Below are 24,413 nucleotides of genomic sequence, written 5' to 3'. Positions count from 1 at the left end.
ACTCTAGCTAGACTGATAGTAAACTTCCTTTCCCGAGAAAAGCTGTAAGCTTGCGAAAGCTCGCTGCCCAATTTATCCGTTAAACATTGTAATCCCTGCGAAATACCCCATCCCTGTTCCCACCCCACCCCACTCCACCGCGCCGGTTAAATAGCTGGGCTAAACGGGAGAGAGACGTCACGATTCTAGTACAGAGTATTAAGCATTAGCTTGCTTTAAGCTACCCACTGCAGGGGGTTTGGGTTATTGGAATTATCCGAAGTCCCGATCGAAAGTTTTGCGGGGTGTGCTCGTGATGATGGATGAGCGGTAGTGGGATGAGCTAGAGCCTCTTCTTATTTCCTCGGCATTATAGCGAAAGAGAAAGTACCGACGTTTGGTCGCTCGCGCGGAGGAACTTGGGCTATATAAGACTCGACAATCTCCCCCTCACAATTCCAAGAAAAAAAGATATATTTTAATAGTAAAGAAATATATCCCTATCATCATCGTCTACAACAGCAAGCTACCTATCCTGATTTCTCCCCTGGAATATAATATAATATTTCAAAATGTCCGGCGCATCCTCCCACCTCAAACCCCTCGTCTCCCACATCTACACCGCCGACCCCTCCGCCCACGTCTTCAACAACCGCGTCTACATCTACCCCTCCCACGACCGCGAAACAGACATCGAAGACAATGACAACGGCGACCAATACGACATGGCCGACTACCACGTCCTCTCAATGGACCGTATCGGCGGCGAAGTCACCGACCACGGTGTAGTCCTAAAACAAGAAGACATCCCCTGGGTTTCCAAACAACTCTGGGCCCCCGATGCAGCCTACAATAACGGAAAATACTATCTATACTTCCCAGCTCGTGATAAGGAAGGAGTGTTCAGAATCGGTGTTGCTATTGGAGATAAACCCGAGGGTCCGTTTGTACCGGATCCGGAACCGATTGCTGAGAGTTACAGTATCGATCCCGCTTGTCTTGTTGATGATGACGGGCAGGCTTATCTATACTTCGGTGGTCTGTGGGGTGGACAATTACAATGTTGGCAGACCGGGGAGTATAAAGCCGAGGCGTACACTGATATGGAACCAAAAGGAACAGTTCCAGCCATCAGACCACGAGTAGCAAAACTCAGTGACGACATGAGGAGTTTCGTAGGAGGGATTCAAGAAGCCGGGATTGTTGATGAAAAAGGGGAATTAATCATTGCAGATGATCATGATAGAAGGTTCTTTGAGGCCGCTTGGGTACATAAATATAACGGCAAATATTACTTTTCGTATTCGACGGGAGATACGCATTACCTTTGTTATGCTATTGGAGATAGTCCTTTAGGACCGTTTACTTATGCTGGAAGAATTTTGGAACCGGTGGAAGGGTGGACGACGCATCATTCCATTGCTGAGGTGCATGGGAAGTGGTATTTGTTCCATCACGATACTAGTTTGTCGGGGAAGAATCATTTGAGGTGTGTGAAGGTTAGGGAGTTGGTGTATGATGCTGAGGGCAAGCTTCATTTGGCCGATTAGAAGGGGGGCTTCTGTGGGTGGTATGGGTGTATATAGTTGAAGGTACTGGGATTTGCATTTATTTTCTCAAGTACTATGAGTATAACTGCTATGTATATTTAACGAGTTATATCGACAAGATTGAATCAAGTTATTCATCTACATTTTGAACACCTATCATATCACGCTCTAATTATCCTTACTGGATGCATCATATTTCGCGCAGACTTCCTAGTTCGTTGTTTATAAAGACTAATATCGGGAAACTCGATGGAGTATGGATTATAACATTGGATTTTAACCTAACTGCGCCAATAAAATACCTCCTCCAATCCTCGGTACCAACGGCGGTACTGATTTAATTTCCATCTTCCAAGGATCTTCGTCAACGCTTCCATGCATCATCATTAGCCACGTCACTTTCGTTCCTAAAATCCACGGAAGCCACACTCCACCACCACGCAAAACCTAATCTTATGATCGTCATTTTTAATTTCGGAGAAATTATAAAATTAAAAAAGAAAAAGAGTTATATAGAAGAGAATGTAAAATTGGTGTGGGACTCCAGGTTTCCCGATGCTACTAAAAGTGTATGTGTAAAAAAAAGAAAGAAAGAAAAAAGAAACTCCGAGAGGGAAAAGGTCCCGAGGAGAGAACGCCAATATTATGTACAGGTGTATGTATATGCAAGAAATAATACCAAATACCCAACCAACCAAGTAAAACCAAAACGCCGATGTAGATGCTATGTACCGGCCGACTCCAAACAAATGAAATGTTTAAACTCAAAAGAATGCAAATGAAAGTGAAAAGAAAGTGATGGACTCCGATCGCTATGAATGTTGTTGGCAAAAAAATTAAAAAAAAGGAAATAAAAAAAAAATTTGTCGACGCCTTTATGCCCACATGATTCTTCCATCAACCAGAACTCTTGGTTGACAGGGAAGCATGAACTTCTCTTTTCCAAGGAAAGAGTACATCCTATTCCTCTTTCCGACGCTCTTATCCCTTCTCATGGATCCAGACCTAGATCGGTCTCTGAGCGCACCATTTCCGTCTTTGAAGTATCTTCCTCTGCAATCTTCAGGACGATTGTAAGGTCTTGTAACATCGCTCTTCTCGGCCAATTTCCATCCTTCCTCTGCATCAACTCGCTTCTTGGAAACGATGTCAACTCTGCAGCCAGCCCAGCTACCTTTCTCGAATCGTTCTTTAGAGAAAGTATCTTCTGGAGCGCAGCTAATAGCATCCAACAACACCTCAGCTTCATGTAGGATCTCAACCATAGGTGTCTCTTCACCTTCCTTGAACTCGCCGACATCGACAACAGTGCTTCTAACCTTATCAGTATAGAAGCGGATATACTCCCTCCTATCGATATTGCGAAGGACGTACTCCTCACCCGCAATGAACAAGTTTTCGTATTCCTTGTCTCTTAGAGCGGCGGATACGAATCGTCGGATGATCTGGGGGATATGCATATCATGTGCGATTCCGTGAAGTACAAGACGCTTGTCGGGGAACGAAGCAAGGTAAAGAGTTTCGTTCGATCGGAGAGCTGGGGTGATTATTGTTGCATCGGTAGTCTTATCAAGGTATTGAGCTTCAACTGCAGTAGCAGTAGGTGTTGGATTGCTTGGGTCGGCACGGACGAGGGCCTTTCCGGACCAACATCCAATGTTTTGGAGTGGGCAGACAATGCTTTGCATCCTTTCTATCGATTTGTTGAATAGGTCACGGCTTGAGATTGCGACGCAAAGGGTGTCGTAGTCGGAAAGATATTCTGTGATCATTTCATGGATGGAGGATGGGAGGGTTGTCAAGCATGGCTTAGCCTCGGTCGGTCTATCCTTTCGGACGGGTACGGGCTTAACGATAACGGCACTGTCGACAGGGTTAAGAAGGTATTGGACTAGTTCTTCGATGACCCTGCGCTGCGGGGTTGTTGTGCTAGTTTGGATTGAGTATTGGGGCCATAGAAGAGCTTGATCGTTTTCTAAGCACACGATTTTGGAATGCACTACATTCTCCTGGAATATATTCCTCACTGGGGACTTCTGTCTTGGGGCGTGGTAGAACATTTTCAAAATGTTGATGTGTTGAGGGAGGTGTGGTAATTCTTAAAAGGGTAAGGTGAAAGGAATAGGTGGATTCTTCAGTGGAGACTTGAGCTCACAAGTGGAACCTGGTGAGGGAGAAGGGGAAGGAACTGGGTAGACGAAGCCGTGGGAAGGATCTTATATATCTTCTTCGCCATCGTATTGCATATAATTTCTGAGATGAGTGGAAAGGGGACTAAAATTAGCAAAAATTGAGATTTTCATGTTTCGAGTTTTGAGAGAGGTCCCCCGTTCGCGTGCGCTTGTCATGGTTCTGGCAGACATGGCTGCTGTCTCATGGTGAACAATAACTAATCCATCTATTTTTTTTCTTCCGAGCATGAGTAGAATAGGCCCGGGGAACCCGCATGCTGACGGCAGGGCCAATAACGTCAGCCTTAGACCACCTAGCTTGCACCCCAATCCCCTTAGGGCGGCGCGTGGTGGCCATGGTGGCCATGGTGCTTCAGGTGCTTCACCGAATGACCAAAATTTGTTTTGAAATGTTTGCGAGGGTGAGCTAATCTCGTTTTAGATTAGACCAATTCCTTGAAGGGTCGAAACTGTGAGGCATGACTGCAGAGCAGCCAATTAGGGAGCTGGAAGAGTGCCGCACTAATGCAAGGTACGGCATGTGGCAGTGCTCACAACAAAAGGGCTTTTTGCTGTTGCAGGAATTTTCGCTGATGGCATTGTTAGGGCATTGAGAGAGGCGAGGTCGCAAGGTTATGGGTCATTGAAACTTGACAGCTTGGCTTGCACCGAAATTAAAAGAACTTTCGGGCTTTTTTTCTGGGGAATATTGCAATATCGCACTGGCAAGTGTAAATGCATGTCATGTCATGCTCGTACGGTCGCTTTGTTCCCGATCTCACAGCTGGTTTCAAGTCCCCTTTTTCCTTTCTTGTCTCCCGCTTTGTAGGCTTTGCTTGTTTCTGTTCCTGCATATCTCGACAACCGACGTCTACAATCGATTGCTAAGCCGGTCGGTAGGCTACCTAACCTCGTCTGACCGACGGCAACAATTGTATCCGGGTCTTGCAAATTTTCTGCTTCAGCTGTATGTGTGCGACATTATACGAGTTACGTAACTGCCGTTTATGCTCCTAGAGCTCTACCACCCGCTGAGGAAGCTAGAAGTTTCTGTTTTTTTGAAGACACCGCATCCTCTGAACGGCGAGCTCTAGACGCCTAGACCCACATCAAGTGGTCATCTGCGTGTACAATCGAAAATAGCATACAATGTCGAGGATTCACACACGACGATAGGGAGTTCGGTGTTTCAAGCCCACTATTTTGGGACCACGCGATACTAGATAGATATACAATTAGTTGATAATAAAGACATAGGGCTGGGTTGTCGATTCACCGACAAGACCCGATAGGAATGAGCACAGCCAATAAGCAAGCCTTCTTGACGCCTCGGATAGGTCGGGATCCTTGCAGCTTGCAGCTTCGCGAGAGCACAAGTGCAAGCGAACCCGAGCGAGAGGCCAGGAGGTTATCACGACACCGGACGGGTTTCAAGCTGGGATGATTGTGGTTATTCTTTGTTTTTTCTTCGCGATCTCGAGGAGGAGCGGGGTAGCTAGGACGTTCGAAACAGACGACCGCGGTAGGAGGCTAAGGCAGCAGTTGAAGTCGGGTATACTATCTCATAATCGGTATATCTTGCATGTACTGGATCGGATTCCGATGGAATGCTGCAAGTCTTGACGAGTGGGTGTGGCTATTTTGGTATCTTGGATGTTGATATCAAGATGTCGCGATAGCTTGGTCCATAGAGTCAGTCAAATAGCGATTAGCAAAACTCTCCGTCGAAACAAGCCCAGAATACATACATGCACATATGTACGCCGCTCCACATGAAAGAAAAGCCATGGTGTTGATTGCCTAGTATTCCCTATCAAGGTCCATTCCATGGCTGCCACGATATCGCATGTTGTGGGGTATAACATGTGTCTGCAGCTTGCGCAGGAGTCGTTCTCGTGATCCCGAATATCTCGTCTGAACCGCCCTATCGGGATGTGGATACCAGCCACCACGGGTACAAACGTCCTTCGGGATGTTGACGCTAAATATACGAAGACCCTCACAAGCGATTAATACAGGTGTATAATACGGTTTAGTAAATTAGACAATTGTGTGAATATCGGTGAATTTTGGTAGTTGTGGAGCCATGCGGAGCTGGTCGGTCGGGAATTGTATGGAGAAAATGCTGCGAAACACACGACCTTCAGAAACTCCTATCGCCATGCGCCACCGACAAAAAATTATCGGAGTCGGCTTCGTAAGCTATCATCAGACTTTGGATTTCACATCGCGGCGTCCAAATTTTGATATCTTCGATATTGATGGAGGTGTAAAGCTATGAAAACACGGTCTCGTTGGCACCAGACAACACGAAGTACACTTTGTGTTGTGAAAACACCCGCTTCGGGTCCAAGATGTGCTGAAAAATGTGTTGTTTTTTCTCTCGGGTTTTGAAGCCCAAAATAGTCATGTGACCTTCTCTATCAGGATTATGTCAGCGAATATCTCAGTTGGACGGCTGTGCTGTGCTTCCTCTGTGCATGTGCTGTGCTGTATGGTGGTTGGAGGAGAATATGCCAGGTTGAGCTGGGTGGAACTAGATTGCAGTGAGACACTTTCATGCGCAATGTTGTGTCAGTTTGAAGCATTGCTGCCTATTCCTTTTGGTAAGTTCCCAACTTCCTACGGCTTAAACCTTATAATGGAATATTCGAACATACAACAGATCTCCTTCTGACCACGGTCGGAACCATCGTGATCCTTTGGATTGGAGTTTTCTAAGTGGGTAGTTGACGTTGGTTGCAATATCATGCAAAGTTAGCTTTTGTGTTGGGAGGTTACTATAGCTCTTGGCAGCCCTTTATGCGTGAGATTACCACACTGTTCGCCGTGGAGGCATGATATTTGGGTAATCACTGCTATGACAGCGGGTATATGGCATTGATAAGGGAAATTTGGAGTCATTTATGATAATATGATATCGATATTCTGGGGCTTGAGCGCGGGAAGAACCCCGAACAGCCCCGAACAGCCTAGTTATAGGATCATTGGTATAATGGCCACGCAATGAAGATATCTGTTAGCATTGGCTGGCCCGCATGTAAGCACTTTTAATACACACCTAGGGACTTACTACCTAGTACTTACCTAGTAGGTAGCTTGCATATCAAATAACCAGGACGCACGGCCCCTCGAGATTAGTTAGATATCTAACCCCATTCCCAACTATATTAGATGTCTGTATACGGATCTTCTTTATTAATTTTGAGACCGATTGGAGAGTCTAAACGGTGTTAATGTCGCCGAAACTCCTTTTGAAGAATCATTGAACTAAAATCAATATATATAGTGGAATTTCTAGACCTGCGGTTTTGGATGCTCCCAAGTCAATCATTTTTATAGTCTAGGCGCCTTCTAGGTGCCTTCCGGATGACTGGTATGGAGAGCTCGAGACCTTCTGTTGACTGCATGCAGAGGACTGTGAATTTACGAATGGTGGCTCATCCAGTTAGCTAGCTTGCGTTGGGCTGTTAGTATTCCCCGGGTGTGTAAGTACCCATGGCGCCCAGGTAATTAATATCTTTCGAATCACATTGATCAACGATTCCCTAAGCTCATCGCCCATATTTCCCTTACTAAACCCCACCTATCCCTGAATTTTTACACTTTCTCTCATAGCCTACTCTTCTGAGTCCTTCCGAGGCCATATTTTATCAAGCTTGAATAGGAACGGCTACTGGATTCTTTTTGGGTGGAGCTGGGTATGAGACAAAATAGCACCTATAATATGTTACAACCCTGTTGTCATGGTGAGATGAGGTGGAATAAGCTAGTTTAAATCCCATAGATATTATGAGGTAGTTAGTAGTTAGAAAAGAAGAATCATCAATCTTTCATATCACTATTATGGTCTTTGGTATTCAGTAATAACAGGTTATGAGCCAAAGTTTCCGAGAATATTTCAATTTCAAGTCGAAAATTCATAAAGAAAAGAAGAATGCCTCCCAGACGAGCTAGAAGACAAGCAGGAGCGAATGCCGGCACTGCCGGTGCTGCGCCTGTCCCCGCACCGATCCCCGGGCCCCCGTCAACTGTCCTAGCACCAGGACCAATTGCTTCGATGCCTGATCCCGCGGATTATATGATTGGAGCCTCAGATGTTAAAGGGGTTGTCAATTTGACTTCATCAGACGATTATCGCCTTTGGGTAATCCAGATGACATCAATCTTTCATATCACTATTATGGTCTTTGGTATTCAGTAATAACATAATACCGGTTCAAGAGCGCTATATACCTCTTGACGGCAACAGCGGCAGGACTAGCGACAGGGTCTACATACGGGGACAAGGAACTCATAGATACCAGGGAGAACATCACCCATGAAAACTATCACGTAAGTTTTCCTAATCGTCGATACCTGGATAGCTATCACCTCCATAACGCCACACTAGTTGTCGAAGATGCAAACTGATATCAAACATCTATAATTTCAGGGAGAATTCCAAAAAGCTGTTATGGGAGAGCTCTCCCAGTATCCTCATACGCCAACCCACATTGAGGAGTATGACCAGAAGCCACAGTCATTAGAGACTTTTCAAACGGTCTGGACAAAGTCACCCCATGAAGCTAGATGTGGGCCTTCAGGTGAAGATAGCGTGATCACGGAGCTAGGGCCGCACGTTACGTCTGTACTCCCACAGTCCATTCTATTCCAAACCAACCAATAATCTAACTATATTCCAGAGCCCACAGGATCGTGAAGGAGAAAATGAAGACGTCAACGAACTATCTATACGGTAGTATTGGTGTAATGGTTTTGAACTTCCTTGTGGGCGGTTTTGTGTGGAGTTTGCATCTTGCCATTCAACGCTTTGAAATAGCGTTGTTAGTTCAGGTAAGTAGTTAGACGGGAGAATGATTTCCAAGATATTTTCTCATTGTCGCTTTATTTACTGACTGCTATCTCGATACTCTTTGAACCGCCTAGGAGGAGCATCTTGGTCGTGATATTGACCTAGAGAAGATTAGGGATAATGAAAGGGGAATAAAATAAAAGGGTATGAGGGAAGTGGCTTAGAGGTCGCGATCAGGAGTGTATCGTGACAGATCATCTGGATTTGCTTGGTAGACTACCAAAATACGAAATCAATCAATCATACATACACAAACTACGGTTCCTTGTTCTATTATATCGCGGAAGATTTGAAACGTCAAAGGATTAATAAGCGGAATCGGAAAGCTTCTGCGGGAAATGACTGAAAAAAACGACAAGCTAATCTTTGGCGAGTTGCAAGAGCAAAAGGACCTTATCTCACGTGAGGCAGAGAGAAGCAGAGGCGAACTTAGGAGGCTCATGTTGCGAACAGTGAAAGAGAAGAAAGACTGATGTTTAGTTTGTTGTTGTACTATTAGGTAGTGCTTTGCGGATGGTAAAATCTCTATGACAGTGGTCTCAAGCTTTATAATCTCGAGTCTTTTCTTATTTCTCATGTCAAAGGTCTTTGACTAGGAGTCCGATGCTGATAAAGTGATCTTGCTCCAACTTGTGCATTTGTCTGTTGCTCTTACGGCATCTTTCGTTTACCCAGTAGATAGAGCCCTGAGGTCGCCGACGCGATTCGAGTCCTAAATTCGGCTATTAATAGTCTCGTGGAACTCTAAGCCCACACGCTTAAATCAACAAGTAACTTAAGCTCAATGGACTTCTATCAAACTATTCATCCTTTTTATGATCCTGAGCCATTTTCGGATCTTGGTCGTTTATCGTCTCAGTCGGTGACGTTGCTCCCCCTTTAGCCACCTCATGTATCTCGACCAAGATTTCAAGAAAACGTTTCCACTTATACCGAAATCTACTCCTCCAAGTTGGAAGATACGCGCCCTTTTTGATATCCTCTTCGAATAAAATCGGAATAGGAGAATCCCCTCGTCTAAACCCAAAAAATAGTAGCACGGGGAACATAAAGAAGGAAAAATCATAAAATTCGCCATAAACTGCTCTCCAAGATACATCCTCTTCCGAAATGTCTTTAAAATGAGTGGTGTCGATCCTGATAGGACCAGCATTCTCAATCTTTACGTATACCCCTGTATTTGGGTTATATAATCCCACAGCAAATGATATGACATAGTGGCTGAGATTAGACCAGTTTTGGTAGCAATATCTGTCTTTGGGGGGACCGGTCTCTAGTTGGACGACCCTGCGTCCATCTTTTTTGAAGGAGTAGGCGACGCCGAATATATCTCTTACACCTTCGATGTGAATTGTTATTTTGTTTGTAGGAAGGTGGGGAGGGGTGCTAGTGAGGGTAGTCGGTGCAGTGGTTTCAGTGTGGGTGCGGGAGATAATCGTAGTGGGGAGTTCCTGGTCTGTAGCTGGAGGGGTATCTAAGAATATGAGATTCATGGCTGTGTCCTTAGGATTTCTAGCGATAGGTCTTATGGTATGAGTATAACTGCTATTGTGGGTGTAGATAGCTCCAGGAACGCCGTCGGATAAATCGATGTCGAGGTTTGCATGGCGCCGGGCGAACACTTGTTGATTGCCGAAAATTTGCTAAGTATTTTGCTTTGAATATTAAGGTGAGTTTGATATACCCGTAAAGCGAGATAACTAATGGTATGTGATTAATTCCTTTGATCGTGCGGGCCCATCATTGCGTCGTTGGTTTGGATTGTCACCGATCGACCGACATGCTTTTCAAGATTAGAAAGTCAGCCCGTCGCGTCGACATTCATTCATTCATTCACGATCTTGGCGTAAATGAGGGCCTGGCTGGGGGCGCGGGCTAGCCACCACTACTCCTACAGGCTTAGATATCAACTACGGATGCCAATTCATCCAATTGTGAACTCTTAAGAAACGGTCGAGCTTCTGAAGGGCTCAGCCACATTGAAAATAAACGCCTGCTGAATTCCCAATTGGGTGTGGTGACACGAAGAGCAGGGGATTTGATTGGCTCTTCCCAATTTGGTAAGGCGTCTCGATTTGGAAAGCTGATCCGCTCATAGTGCGGCACCAAAGTTTCATGTGCAAAGTGGCTATGGGGTTTCATGACCTCGAACTTGTTGCGTATCCCACATAGATGTCTTAAAACGCCTTTTTGAAGCGGCCTTCCCTCTTATTATGTGATTGAGTGGTTGTAAAAGTTGCAAATAGTTCTGTGATCATTTAGACTAATTTAACACAACTCAGTCACCTGCTAGCCGGTCGGCTGAAATAAGAACGATCCGAAGATTGATCTCGATCCAATATCGGCAAGAACAATAAAAAGCTATATCATTATTAGAGAAAAGCGATTTAGATAAGCACGGTACATGGAATATTGGTTCTATTGAAATTTTCCATGGGGCGAAATATATATATATATATATGAATACATTACGGTGAATGATACTATTGCGCCACACTTGTAAACTTGCTAGCTAAAACGTCAGGGTCAATCGTGGACGCCGCAACGGCTTGATCAGCGTAGGTAGACTTGAGCTCAACATCTACAGCAATAGGTAGAAGTAACTTGAACAAGAAAGGGCTTTGGAAGGGGAGCGGCCTGCTCTCGTCGTTGGCAATCTCTGGCTTGATAGTAATATTGTTGATCTGGAAGTTAAAAAAGTAGACTCGGTCAGCAAAACACTAGATCTGATGGATGTAGGTGACTTTACGATGACTTTCTTACCTCTTGGACGATGCGATTCATCATATAACGACACATGAGGCGCGCTTCCTCAAGACCCGCGATGGTCACGGGGAAGGGATCCGTAACTAGGAGGGGCGGAGAATTTATCACCTTTGCAGAGGCTTTGACAACAGAAGTTGTGGAGTTAGCAGTGCTTTCCTTGTGTGGCGCAGCATCAGTAGTTGGCGGAGCCTCAGCAGTGGACTTTTCGGAATTCTGATTGCGAGTCTTTTCAATGATGGTTTTGGTTTGCTCAACTAATTATATTGATATTAGCTTTCCAGTCCTAGGATTTAAATTGAATGGCCGAAAATCAGGGCTTACCCGCTGATGCTGAGCGAGGATTCACCACAAGGGCTTTTTTCCCCTCACAGACGCCATATGCAAGAACTTGGATAGTGCCAAGAATTGCCTTGTAGTCAAGATATGCTTCCTCAAGAATATTAGTGTATGTTCCCGTCTTATCATACACAGGTAAGTCGAAAGACAACTGTGTGGTGTAGAAACTTCGTAGAGCCGTGTATTTGGTGAGTAGTGCATGAGTACGCATTGGCGTTTTGGCACATAGATCAGGGAACTTCAAGGCAACGTCTCGCATGGTGTTGAAGTCCCAATCCTTTTCAGCTTTATTGAGATCCTGGTAAGCTCCTTATCGAGGATACGAGGGGGGGAGCGGGTTGGAAAACTAACGATGCTTGAGGTTTTGGCCACCACCCGTCCATGCCACAGACACCGAAACTTCATTTTCATTGATAAGGCTGTCCTTCAACTTTTCGAACTTGGCATCGAGTTTGATCTTTAATTTCTTCGGATCTGACTCGTCTACTTCACCTTTGCCGCGAGTGAAAGCGATCTTAGCTCTGCGAAAAATACATTAGTACCGGGGTTTAGGGTCTAGGCAAAAAATACAGAATGAGAGTTTACTGGGCAGCAATTTCCTGGCCGTCACCACGTTCCTTTGCCTTGATACTCAACACAGCTAGGAATTCCCCTCCTTCTTGCCAACCTGAGATAAATGAGTCTCCGTAGATCTCCACCAAGTGCCTTTGTGTCATATCTTTGATATTGGGGATGGGTTGGAATTTTGTAAGGGAGTGGTCGTAGATAACTTGGTTAACTACCTTGACTGAGACCATGACACTGAAATCACTGTCCTTTATTATGTTGGTGTCGATAAACTTGCCACTACCTTCGACTTTCAATTGATCGTTCAAGATGGTAAATGCACCATTAATCTAAGATTTTAAGTTATTTTTAGCTTGGAATAGCCCTCGCAGACGTAAGTTATACGCCTACATTCATCATGTTCGTGACATCCGTGGTTTTCCTAATAATGCTTGTCTTATAGGTCACGGATTGAGAAATATGCTTCTTTTCCGCCAGATCGGCGCTCTGGCCGGTTTCTGCGGGTGAGGGACCCGGGAGGGTCTCGGTCTCGCGCACCACCGCATTGTTGATACACAAAGTTTGAGTGAATGAATTGAAGCCAGAGCCAAGCTGCATGGCGGTGTTGTAGGGCACAAGATGAGTCGCCATTTGAAGAAGCAGTAATTAATGTTGAAAAGTAAAAGATAGGGAGGATCTGTCTGGTACGGTCACGTTGATCAATTGATAAGGTTGAACTGCAGTGTTACTCTGAATTTATTTACAATCGCAGCGTTTGCAGAGTGATATATATCGAGACTAGGTTTAATTTGATTTTACTGCGCTCTGGAATGGAGCGCGCACAAAACCTCTACCCCATTGGAGCCGCCCGATAATCCTCTGATAAACTACACAAGAGCGTATAGGGGTGTCTGATTGTAGGTCTTGTGAAGTTTCTCATCTTGGACTTAGTTTCATTGCTATCTATAATATGGGACTCCTGTATGCATATATGGAAGGCGCATGGCCCCACCGTTTAGCTTGTAAGTCGCGGTCACGAATTAAATCATGGTTCAGCCGCACCTGAACCGGCTCGCGGAACGAAGCTCTGCTTAATTGATAATTTATGGGATTTATTTGAAAGCAACGTCTTATGTCGGCTCAAGCTTTGAGGTTTAGTACTCTCGCAGCACGCATTCTCGTGAACGCACGTGCTACGCCATTTCGCCTGTGGCTTACAAGAGCCTTTGTCGCCATATCGTGACGGACGAGAAGCATCAAAGCGCTCCCACAAAGGGAAAAGATTGGCAAATCAGCTTCTGGAAAAGAAAAGAAAGAAAGAAAAAAGGGAGATTTTGCGAAGATTCACATTGGGAATTTTTGTCCTGCTTTAGGGGCACGCGGAGTTCGCGACGTTTGTCAGGGTACCTGTATGCGGCTGGCGGGGCAAAAATATTCATTGCACTTAACTTGTGCAGCCAGCACAACGCCGCAAAAGAGCCACAATCGCAATCGCAACTTGGCTTCCGCAGTGCGCCGAAATCTAATTTGTGGAGGTGGGGTTCTTGCATGGAGCTATATCGATAATTCACAAAAGCCATGCTTGTGCCCTGCAGAAGTGGCAGAATCAGCTGAGTCATGGGACCCACATAAAATATACTATCTAATGTTAGGCTGGCCAGCTGGCGCGAGCTCGAGGGGCGGGCTTTTTGTATGAAGATGAAGATAGCTTGAATTATTAAATTTACATAAGATGTACGCTTCTATTCGTCGCACACTGCGGGATTGAGTTTATTCTAGCTGTTTAAATCGTTCCCAGCTGTATCGGCGCCAAAGAATAGATTGATATTCTCGTAATGTGGCAAATGGAGCCAGCTGCAGTTCCGTGACCAAACCCCTATCGCACAATCGATCCACAACACCCTGATGGATGTACGTATTTTGTTCCCGTCCGATAGAGAACTCTCTTAGTAAGACATCAGCAGCCCTGTTTGCGATGGTCATTGCTTTTTCTTTATTGGCTACTGCAACGCCATCGGCTTTGAGGCTGTCCTCGTACGTGAGAGCCGTGAAGTTTGAGTAGAAGTCTGTAAGCGAGTCGAATGCGACCACGTTCAGCCCGCCTATATTGCTGGCGGACTTGGAAACTTCGTGGATAGACTTCTCAAAGGTGGCTAAGACCACTTTGACTTTTAGTTCGGCATGCATTTCCTCAAAAGAGCTCTTATTGGTAAGTTCTCCTGAGATGGTGGTGTTATTCACAGCGCCAACCCGACAGCCAGCCACGTAGAAATCGCCGTACTTCTGGCGAAATTCGTTGATGGGATCAGCTGAAGTGTTCAATAGCGTGACGGCGTCCTTGGCTAGCTGAGGGATCCGACTAACTTCGATTTGGCCGCATACATGGTCAGCTCGAACGGTGATATTTGATTGCTAATTGAATTGTTAGCCACTAACCGGTATTTTGGATTGGGAGACCTGCATTCATGGAGGGAGAAATACCGGAACTTACGTTTCTGTTATCGCGTGTGTTCTTTTCGTATGTTCCCCTACCGGAGGCACCCAGAAAACTGCCACCAACGGAGGCGCTAATCGCAAAATTGTTGTTCTCGTATGAGCTCGCAATACTCGAGCCCGACTCGTCCCTGATCGAAGTTATCTGGCATTCTCGATATTGAAACGGTATAGCCGCTATATCTTGAAACGCTGCGCGATTGATGAAGAGATCGTCACTTTGTGTACGCCGGGAGTTGAATCCTGTGCACAATTGAACTCTACCTTTCGCCCAAGGGACTGTAAAGGGAGTTTGACTGATGCCGATGTACGCCACTGTAGGTTCGAGAGGGTTTTCTGGAAAAAGGTCTTCAACATCCATTCTTGTTCTTTGAGTATTGGTCCCGTAGTATAGGTAGTATTGGTGGTATCAAATTGAGGCAGAGAGGCAGGTACCGTTAGACACCTCCTTCGACCACATATTATAAAATAAGCGGAGCCGACTTGGGTTGACTAGGGAGCCCCACCAGATTAGCCCCCACCAAACTATCCTAGCTCCAAAATCGGTAGGGTGGGCACCGGGTCGAGAAAGTTCCCCCAGGTCGCCCATTTAATACCTTTTAGACCAAAACGTTCCAAGTCCGTCCTCAGCTCTATGACCCCAAGACTACCTTCCTTCAAAATTTCAAAATAAACCGCTTCGCCCGATCTCCAAATCTGCAAAGTATAGAACTCATAGTTGAGTGTTCTATCGCTCATAGATCTGTGCCATGGCTCTTATGACAGTCCCCTACAACAGCGCCATGCGCTTAGGCATGGGCTTCAACTCTTATACCCAAACTCTCTGCGTTAACGATGTTGTTCGGAAGCGTGGTGGTACACCGGCCACTGAAGAAGATCTGCGTGCTGTAGAGCTTCTCGAGCAACCGGAATCCAACACCAAGCAAATTACCGAAGGCGCACAGCAGGCTCCTCCAGGGAAGGTTCTGGAGGGAGCAAACGGTACCATGTCGAGGAAAGTTGTTGATGGACAAAAGGAAGTCAGCCAAACTGTCATTTGGGATGCGAGCTTTGTCGAAAATAGTTCAGATATTCTCAAGAAGCTCGAAGTAAGCGGTAATAACGGCCCCCTTTCTCCTATTGTTTGACATAGATCTATAGAGCAATGCTTAGACTTAACTTTGATGCTTTAGGTGCTCTCACTATAAAGCTAGATGGTTTGGGCCAAGTCTCCGGTAAAGCCGCATTCATCGACTCCGAGGATATCAAAAATGCCGATATTAAATACGAAGTCAATGTCAAAGTTACAAACCAACGCCTGATCGCAGAGGATATGACTGAGTTTGTCCCAATTGACTACATAGAGGCGGGAAGATTTACAGAGGTCTACGGTGACTGCTTCATTTCAGGTTTTATTGAAGGTGGAGTATTTGACGCCCTCGTTACCATTACGACTGCAGACACTATGAAGAAGAATAGCCTTTCTGGTAGCTTGTCGCTATCAGCAAAAATTAGTGCAGTTGATGTCGAGGGTACGGTTTCTGGGTTAAGCAGTAAGGATTCTGCGCTCAAAAATGCGAAGACTAATATCAAGTAGGAATTGATCAATGCTTTGTTCCGGTCTAGCTATGCCTTGCTAACTGTAATCTCGTAGAGTTACGTGGTCTGGTGGCGGCGATATTAGGCCTGACTCCATCAAACAATGGACTCTAGAAAATTTAAAACAAATAGCTATGGAATTCCCCGACGCTGTAGCTGCGTGTAAGCATGAAACTCCATCCAATTTCTCGGAAAATCACTAAACCTTCGAGATAGGTCCGCAGCGTGTCAGGCAAGTAGACTATCTCACAATTATTAGCGCCGAGCCTTCCGGTAACAGTTAAATTCTAGCGCAATCTTGACCAAATATACTTCTCTGCGAAGCTATCATGAAGCAACTAAAAAGGGGTCACCTCTAGATTACGAGAACGCCGGTATCTATACATCGTCTTTGTATGACGCGTATACGGTAAATTGATATTTCTACCCAGTATAAAAGGCCAAACGCTGATCGGCAACAGGACTACAAAATTCTGTGGAACCAAATCCATGCCAGTACGTATAACTCAGCAATTTTAAAATCCTGAGCATCGGTTAACGCATTTCTTGGATCCAGTGATGTCTAAGCTGAACAAGAATGAACTTGAACTCTTTGCCCAAACGGCCTCCAATAGCCTAAAAAAATATGCTGGAATCGCGAAAGAAGAGCAGGAGGCAAAAGAAAAACATTATATAGAGCTTCTCGAAGCACTAAAGAAAGGGAAAAGCAGTCAAGCTTTAGTAGCCGGGGGGTCTCGGGGCGTTACAAAATCAATTGAGAAACCGCTGCCGAACAACAAAATAGAACTCTATGATCCTGATATTTTTGGCTTGGAAGTTGCCGCTCGCGATTGCCGGTTTGAGATGATCAAAATCGTTAAGGAGGTACCTACATCTTAGCATACATGTTTTTCTGTGATACTGACATTTTATTGGTTTAAAGGTTGATGCTGTCACAAGGGATCCCAAGGTTGCCTGCGATCCTTACCGTACATCACAATATCTGAGCCCGAGCATTTTTAGAATGCTCCTTCCCGTAGGCTGCCTTTTTTTCGAGCTCGCTAAAGTACATGCATAGACCCAAGCTAACGACGCTTACATTTAGACGCCATATAAAGACCGCCTGCCTACCCGCGACGAGTGGGACAGTACAAATAAGGAGCTCAGCAAGCAGAAGAAAGACGCAGAAGATAGACAAAAGCATATCGATGAACTTAAAAAGAAGCTAGAAGCCGCTCTTATAGTAAATTCTACCATTTTCTATTCTTCTTAGTATACTTACTGACAGGGCCATGTGCGCAGACACCTAGAAGGGATGAGAATGGGACTCTTCTTGCAAATACAAATAAGGATAATGCGAGTCTACATCCGAAGGTACAGACTTCATTGTCCGCGCTTTCCCACAGAGCGGACAACTACCGCATGCAGAGTCTCCTAAAAGACAAAAACAGCATTTCAACTGGCGCATCGTTTTTCAACGACCTTGAGCCTTTGGAAGTTGGTGCACGCCCTACTGAGCTGAGGCTATGGAGCGATGAAAAGAAGATCAAATGTATCTGCGTAGTCTACACTACTGGCACTGAGATTACTCGCGGAACGAAAGAGGGAAACCCTCAGCATGTGATACAACTCGACCATGATGAAGTGATCACCGAGATCGAAATGCATGTCGTCAATGGTACAGAAGGCAACCCCTCGGTTACAACCATAGCTGTGGCGACCTCCAAGTGCAACATTCTATCAGCTGGAACCAAATCCAACGGTAAAACTCATAGCTTCTCTATGGTAGACGATCGTCAGTGGTCATTCCGTGGGTTCTTCGGCTTTATTTCTGATGGTGGCTTTGAGGACCTCGGAATCGTCTGGGGCAAGGATATTCCTATGCCAGCGACGAGTACCGTTAAGATGCCACCAGCCAAAAATCTTCTTGGAATGGGTTCTTCACTGCAGCAGAAGACCAAGACTGCAATGTCTGCGACCAAGCCCAATGAGCACTTCTACCTAGGTGATTGCGTTAGCACCGGGTCCTCATCTTCATTAGCCACTAGCTTCAGTGCGCTCGATACTATTGATGGGTCTTCTGTAATCCGCAAGATCGCTTTTAGCTCTTCGTCAGGAAGGCTCAGCGGTCTCAAGATCAAGTATAGCGATGACAAACAGGTAACATCCGGTGCCTACTCTCAGGCTAATGAAGCGTGGAGCTGTGATGTCGTAGCCCCTATAGTCGCAGCCAAGCTGACTGTGGGAAAGACCCTAAGCGCTCCTGTGCCATTTGTCGATTCGGTCGAGCTGGTCTGTGGAGATGCGAATGGAGAACTGCCCTTATGGCCATTGGACGTGTCTACGATCCGATATCTTGGAGACCACAAACCAGATGACCAGCTCGAAATCGTCTCTAAATTGACCGAGCAGGCTCCAAAGCTTGCTCGTGCTAATTGGACCCTACGTGGCTTCTACGGAGAGGAGAGCGAAGGACTCATCACGAGGCTTGGCCTGATCTGGGGTTGTGCTTAATATCTAGTCTTGTATAGCAGACTTGGTGTGGTCTACACGAAGTTTAATTTAATATGATTAATTTGCTTTTGTATAGGTGGTCGTTATTTAAAATTTTGTAATTCTTTACAACCAATGCATGTATCGCAGTGTCACAATCGCGCTACTTAGAACACGTACACCAGGTGGCCACCCCTCCTTGTAGATATTTAGGGAATCGGCTGCTGGAATTATCAGTTGCTAATGAACCTAACTTTCCCGCCCCTTTCGATGTGGAATCCGGCGCTGGCGCTTTCGATAGTATTTCGGCCTATGGGCAAGCCTTTTATATTTGGTGGGGCCTCCTGCAGCTGCATGCTGCATGCCCAGGAAAATAGTTTGGTGGGTATGCCCCGCCACCCATTAACAGTGCGCCCTGCAGGCTTGGTCAGCTGAACTCTTATCTTGCAAACTTAATGCTGCTTTTGTAGCTAGAATTATTTTTCTCTTTGCTTCCAACCGCCTTTTCTTCTAGACATAGCATACTATTACCTTCAAGCTGCAAAATGGAAACTACACTCCAAACCCAGCATTCCTCCAATCGCCAGCCCAGCGCCGACGTCGACTCAAGCGTCAGCGTTTTTAGATATGATTCGAACAACGTCGCTGCAATCCAAAATGCTCGATTACAAAGAAAGCGGGCAGAGGAGGCTGCTCGTCGCCATGCTGAAGAGATGGAAGCAGCTGCTAGGAATCTGGCTAGCGAGATTGGAAGCAAAGAGCAGGCTGTCAAAGAACTCATCGCGTTACGTAGTGAGTACGATGCTTTACAATCAAAGTATTCGTCTGTGAATAGTAGCCTCAAAGGCCTCGAGACTAGCCTCAAGGCAAAAAATGATGAGCTGGCCGGAGTTAAAAGGGAGGTAGAAATTGCTAAAAAGGAAGTTGTCGATATACGCAGCGACTGCGAAACCTTGAGGACTTCACAGTCATCTTCGAATAATACCCTCCTGATTGCGAACAACGAGAAGACGAGGTTAATGACTCAGATTAAGGACTTGACTTCTTATATGAATTTCGCCCTAGCAACTAGCATCAGGGAAATGGAATCGCTGCCTTCTAATACTAATAATGGCCTAGAAAATTGCTTGCCATCGCGGTATAACGGTTCAATGGTCTTCATTGTCAATCTAAAAAATGGAATGCTCCTCGACCCTCGCAAAGGTAAAGTCTGATTTATCCTATCTAGGGCTTTTTAATTTAGTACCTAATGCCCCGTAGATTCGGGCACCACAGTACAATCCTGGACATACTCAGAAGGATTTGCGGATCAGATGCTCAAGCTTTCGAAGATAGATGGCAGTGGTGTTTGGGTTATTTCTTGCCCGCTCATGAACAGCAGTAAGTAGCGAGCGACGAGGACGGAGTGTAATGAAGAGGCTACACGCTAACAGTTTCTCAAAGAGAGGTTCTATTTTGGCTCCGAGGGCCCATCTGTAGAACTTAAAACGGCCCCGAGTCTTCCAGGAAGTCAAGATTATTGGTTTATCGGTCGTGACAGCTCATCTTCACATAAGGGTTCCTGGGTGTACGTAACACCGCAAACGAAAGTTATGGTTCAACTAAGCTAATAACAGCCTTTAGAATTAAGAATGTGCAGTTCAAAACGTACATCGGGCCATACGATGGCACTTCAGAAGTTGGGTACTTGCTATCCGGAGCCATCGCAGAACGAGTAATTTGAGCTGACACATAATAGAGGGCGCATTACATCACACATATTTAACCAAACCGGCAATCCGCAGTGGGCTATTATTCCTATAACCTTCGCGTAGCAGGGCATTAAAGGAAGTATGGGTGTTTTCTAGGTCGTATGATCATGCTACACGATCGAAACGCGTTAACGCCTTCAAAACGCCGCTTTCGACCAAAACTACTGTTACAAACCTGTAGTAGTACTATAGTCCCCGTGGGCATCTTGCTGCTTTTAAATCTAGATTTTAGCATTTTGATTGTTACCTAACACCTAGTCTAGTTTAGACGGGTGACCGAGAGCCACCAAAACGAGAATGTGCCCTAACACCCTAGTAATATGCGACTACTCAGCATATTCAGTATTGTATTGGTGCCGTTATATTAGACCTTCCCGTGATGTAATCTTGCGCTAAGTGCATACTGGTAGGACAATAGCCTCGACACTAAACTAGCTTAGCTCCCAAATTCAAGACCGCTCCTGAAAGGATAATACTTCTTTATCTTGTTGACTTAACTTTCCCGCCTCATGGCACCCGATTTTCGCATCTATAGCTCAAGATTGAATGGCAAATGCAAATTCAGCTCAACGTCTAGCGCACATCGTGATACGTGTTGCCCCACTTCACAGCGGCCGCGGGGGACTGTGAAAAGAAAGTATAACTGGTGCAATCTACGCAACTTTAACTGGATGATAGAATTAATTGACGATATAGACTTGAGCTGGGAGGGGCTAGCTATTCCTCAGTGAAGTGTTACTTTTGAAATTATAGCGCATGCGCACAGCGGGCTAGCTGACATTTTGTGGGCTCCGAGTGCGACCGCCACGGCGCCACTCGGCTTGCGATATGCGACCGAACTGATAATACGTTTCCACAATCCTTCAGCCTCGAGAGCACCTAGATTTGAAGTTAACACGTGCTATATAGTTTGCTTTTATACATCAAATGTCGTTTAGCCTACAGTCCCTCAATCTGGGTCCTTCGTGGTACCAAGTTAGGTCTGTGCATTAGCATTTCGTTTATAATTACCGTGGTTCCTGCTTATGCTCTTGCCACAATCTGCGCTCGAAGGGCCTGGAAAATAATTAGTCATTGTGCTTTTAATTTTACATAATATTTTTTAACGCCGCATTGGGGTTGGTATAGAGTCTCTCCTGCATGCATTCGCTGATATACTTTGACCTTGAATATGCCCCATTCCGTCTAGGACCACTGATTTCAACATGATCAGATTATATTTATTATATCCCCGCTCTCAGCTAGGCATGACCTAAACTACGAGAGTACCCCTCCATCTCTTCGCTGTAGAAAATGACCTTGTTTCACAATTATTTAAACATTTCCATATCACTAGACTTATAAAATGGCACACAGAACATCAATTCTGTAATAGGTATTATTCCTTGAGCTTGTCAAGTGATATAGGCAGATGGCTGGTTCAATACTCAGCCGCAAAGTGGCAAATGCACCTCATATCATCCTGGCCTTAGGCCCAGAAACAGAAGCGAGAGTCAAGATAGCTATGATCTAAATAAGCTATATAAGCTTGTGATCATGAGACGTACGCTCTATCTAAAATGTAAAAGTTAAGACGTTTTAATTGCTTCAAAAGGGTATTCAAGTACTTCCCGCCCCAGAAATCTCTCGGTCTCCTTGCGGTATTTGGGGCCGATTCATTGTTGGAAGAAAAGAAAGATCGGAGGGTTGTTCAATTTATTTGACGCGGATTCTGCGGCAGGAGCGGCAGTAAGAGGTGTGGCTGCAACACATAAAATACCACAATGAGAAGCAAACGCCTTTGTTGCGGATGTTATGAAAGAAACCCGGTGCGACGAACAAGGAAGACGGCCGGCAATATTACACATGCATCAAGGAGGGAGCGAAGTTTTATGGAGAGTTCCTGACTACCCACATATCCGATCCATGCCAGAGGCATCTCAAATAATATCTCTAGGCGTGTTCTCCGGGCGACCGCATATCAGCATTCTAACGAGAAGTAAAGGACATCACCGGAGTCCGAGTCTACTGTATACCGTATAATAGAATCATTTCCCTTGCCAAGAAATACTGAAAACTGGAAGTGAAAGTATCACAATGTCGACAAATACTAGGAACCAAAGCGATGCGACGGTCCCTCCGTCTCCAGGTCCGGTAACCCCAACTCCCCAGAAAGGGCCCACCGAATCGGATCTACTACCTGTACTGCCTCCCTTTTCGGAGAGAAAAGGGAACGTTGAGACTGCAATGTTTGTGAATCTTGATACAAAAGAAGTATTGTTAATATCTAATGCAGTGGATTTCCGGCTAGATTATGGGGCTGATCAATTGAATAGACTATGATATACCCTCTTCATACAAATGAACGATTTCCAGATTGGCCTACCCTCCAGAAAGAGCAGTGGGCGATCAGAAAGGCCCTTGCGGAGATGATGCTAGATCAAAAGTTTAGGTGAGAGAAAGCCAGGAAAACGTACAAACCTTTATGGTAGGGAAGCCCCTTTATAGCTGAATTTTGGTATTTGATAGCGAACGTTACAAGACGTCGAGGCTCCACCGCCAACTTACGCAGTCAATAAGGCATGACGAAGATTCGACCGGCAGGTTATCATGGCTCCCAAGCGGTGTTCTATTCCGCATCTTTAATGAACTAGATCCGTTAAGTCTTTTGGCGTTGGCCGTGACGAGTTTTCGGCTTTTGAAATTGACCGCACCACATGTTCAAGATCTTATACTACCACAGCATATCGGTTCATGGGCTGGGAATCGTGTACAATATCTCCGTAAGTGTATCGTTACGTAGCCGAAATTGCCACGGCAAAACTTGAGCGTTCTTAACACATAAGATGCATAGATGTGGTGGTCGATGGCAGTCTCCACTTCCAACGAAAGGGTCGTACACCGGCCTATATTGAAAACTTCGTCAACTATAGGCGCTGGACTAAAGGACATCGAATAGTCGAACCACCCCGCAGCTTTTGCTTCACCCTGGGGAGCGAAGGATCTTACGAAGCAGAAAAGATTTTCGCCACGATTATGGCCCAAGTTGAAAGATACCCTACGAGATTGAATGCAATCGAAGACTTCATTTCTCACTTGCGGGACCGCGACGAGTTTTGGCTGTCCTTCCACCAGGAGAAAAAATATTGGTTTAACAAAATTGATAATTCCGCGTTCGACTCTGGAGAGGTCACGGCGTTCGATCTAAGCAAATGGGTGCTCGCATCTGGGCCTGGGAGTTTAGATGAGAATAGCTTGCCTAGTTCGGTCTTCCGACGTAGCATGTACTTCTTGGGAGGAGACAGCTTCTTCTCGAAGTCGCATTTGGCAGGGGAACCATGGAAGATTGTGCCGTGTGAGGACAACCAAGACGACACCCTCAGGCTAGTACCCCTGCAACGAGCGGAGAGAAGACAAGAAATGCTTGAAGACATTCTGCTGAGGGAAGAAGGTGGACGACTATCGAAGGTACCCAGAGGCAAGGATGGTAAGTACCCCACGGCTGACATAGCTCAATGCGAATATAGCGACAATAAGAGAGAAATTAGTATCACTAGCTAATATCAGTTCTTGCTGAAGAAGAAGAATTCTCTTACCGCTCTAATCCGGATTCCAGAAGAAAAGTCGCTGTATCCCAGCAGTACAATAAGAAATCGATCGGAGCACGCGCGTTAATGGTTCTGGTGGCTATCTGCTGGGCTGTACGGGCTGGCGTTTTCCCAGAACTGTGGTATTTTGTAACCCTTGGCTGGTGGCTTTTCATGGGTAAGGAAATTGAGGGAGGTATACAAATTTAATAAAGACATAAGCGATAAGAATGAAAGCGGAATCGACATTAAGGAATAGATAATATATGGTAACCGAAGATTGAAATCCTTGAACTAGAACAAAATATTTAAGGGGTAAATTTAAGGGCCACATTGAGAGTATGTTAAGA

The 24,413-nt window shown here is 45.4% G+C and overlaps 9 protein-coding genes across 9 annotated transcripts; 5 read left to right on the top strand and 4 right to left on the bottom strand.

Annotated features, from left to right (window-relative positions):
* Nucleotides 1–551: 551 nt before the first annotated feature.
* Nucleotides 552–1,529, top strand: AOL_s00169g134 (uncharacterized protein; the record flags this gene model as incomplete). The annotated part of the gene is made up of 1 exon (XM_011127491.1): nucleotides 552–1,529. One exon carries the CDS (start codon nucleotides 552–554, stop codon nucleotides 1,527–1,529), a length of 978 nt encoding a protein of 325 aa, XP_011125793.1.
* Nucleotides 1,530–2,404: 875 nt separating this feature from the next.
* On the bottom strand, nucleotides 2,405–3,589 carry AOL_s00169g133 (uncharacterized protein; the record flags this gene model as incomplete). Its single annotated transcript, XM_011127490.1, has 1 exon — nucleotides 2,405–3,589. One exon carries the CDS (start codon nucleotides 3,587–3,589, stop codon nucleotides 2,405–2,407), a length of 1,185 nt encoding a protein of 394 aa, XP_011125792.1.
* A 4,048-nt stretch (nucleotides 3,590–7,637) lies between these two features.
* Nucleotides 7,638–8,695, top strand: AOL_s00169g132 (uncharacterized protein; the record flags this gene model as incomplete). The annotated part of the gene is made up of 5 exons (XM_011127489.1): nucleotides 7,638–7,847; nucleotides 7,925–8,035; nucleotides 8,136–8,326; nucleotides 8,386–8,536; nucleotides 8,630–8,695. The coding sequence occupies 5 exons, from the start codon at nucleotides 7,638–7,640 to the stop codon at nucleotides 8,693–8,695; spliced, it is 729 nt and encodes a 242-aa protein (XP_011125791.1).
* Nucleotides 8,696–9,355: 660 nt separating this feature from the next.
* On the bottom strand, nucleotides 9,356–10,048 carry AOL_s00169g131 (uncharacterized protein; the record flags this gene model as incomplete). Its single annotated transcript, XM_011127488.1, has 1 exon — nucleotides 9,356–10,048. The coding sequence occupies one exon, from the start codon at nucleotides 10,046–10,048 to the stop codon at nucleotides 9,356–9,358; it is 693 nt and encodes a 230-aa protein (XP_011125790.1).
* Nucleotides 10,049–11,038: 990 nt separating this feature from the next.
* On the bottom strand, nucleotides 11,039–12,821 carry AOL_s00169g130 (uncharacterized protein; the record flags this gene model as incomplete). The annotated part of the gene is made up of 6 exons (XM_011127487.1): nucleotides 11,039–11,239; nucleotides 11,319–11,575; nucleotides 11,643–11,942; nucleotides 12,009–12,178; nucleotides 12,243–12,553; nucleotides 12,615–12,821. The coding sequence occupies 6 exons, from the start codon at nucleotides 12,819–12,821 to the stop codon at nucleotides 11,039–11,041; spliced, it is 1,446 nt and encodes a 481-aa protein (XP_011125789.1).
* A 1,152-nt stretch (nucleotides 12,822–13,973) lies between these two features.
* On the bottom strand, nucleotides 13,974–15,057 carry AOL_s00169g129 (uncharacterized protein; the record flags this gene model as incomplete). The annotated part of the gene is made up of 2 exons (XM_011127486.1): nucleotides 13,974–14,615; nucleotides 14,695–15,057. The coding sequence occupies 2 exons, from the start codon at nucleotides 15,055–15,057 to the stop codon at nucleotides 13,974–13,976; spliced, it is 1,005 nt and encodes a 334-aa protein (XP_011125788.1).
* A 388-nt stretch (nucleotides 15,058–15,445) lies between these two features.
* On the top strand, nucleotides 15,446–18,767 carry AOL_s00169g128 (uncharacterized protein; the record flags this gene model as incomplete). Its single annotated transcript, XM_011127485.1, has 10 exons — nucleotides 15,446–15,791; nucleotides 15,869–16,268; nucleotides 16,330–16,436; nucleotides 16,491–16,547; nucleotides 16,634–16,683; nucleotides 16,736–16,769; nucleotides 16,831–17,138; nucleotides 17,197–17,289; nucleotides 17,359–17,496; nucleotides 17,556–18,767. The coding sequence occupies 10 exons, from the start codon at nucleotides 15,446–15,448 to the stop codon at nucleotides 18,765–18,767; spliced, it is 2,745 nt and encodes a 914-aa protein (XP_011125787.1).
* Nucleotides 18,768–19,291: 524 nt separating this feature from the next.
* On the top strand, nucleotides 19,292–20,560 carry AOL_s00169g127 (uncharacterized protein; the record flags this gene model as incomplete). The annotated part of the gene is made up of 5 exons (XM_011127484.1): nucleotides 19,292–19,949; nucleotides 20,007–20,126; nucleotides 20,190–20,313; nucleotides 20,370–20,429; nucleotides 20,485–20,560. The coding sequence occupies 5 exons, from the start codon at nucleotides 19,292–19,294 to the stop codon at nucleotides 20,558–20,560; spliced, it is 1,038 nt and encodes a 345-aa protein (XP_011125786.1).
* Nucleotides 20,561–22,573: 2,013 nt separating this feature from the next.
* Nucleotides 22,574–24,273, top strand: AOL_s00169g126 (uncharacterized protein; the record flags this gene model as incomplete). Its single annotated transcript, XM_011127483.1, has 5 exons — nucleotides 22,574–22,750; nucleotides 22,813–22,928; nucleotides 23,006–23,259; nucleotides 23,331–23,963; nucleotides 24,044–24,273. The coding sequence occupies 5 exons, from the start codon at nucleotides 22,574–22,576 to the stop codon at nucleotides 24,271–24,273; spliced, it is 1,410 nt and encodes a 469-aa protein (XP_011125785.1).
* Between the last annotated feature and the right edge of the window lie 140 nt (nucleotides 24,274–24,413).

This window comes from Orbilia oligospora (assembly GCF_000225545.1).
Source record: "Orbilia oligospora ATCC 24927 unplaced genomic scaffold scaffold00169, whole genome shotgun sequence".
Classification (NCBI taxonomy): Eukaryota; Fungi; Ascomycota; class Orbiliomycetes; order Orbiliales; family Orbiliaceae; genus Orbilia; species Orbilia oligospora.
The sequence above is the reverse complement of the archived record's forward strand: the minus strand, read 5'-3'. Positions and strand labels throughout refer to the sequence as shown.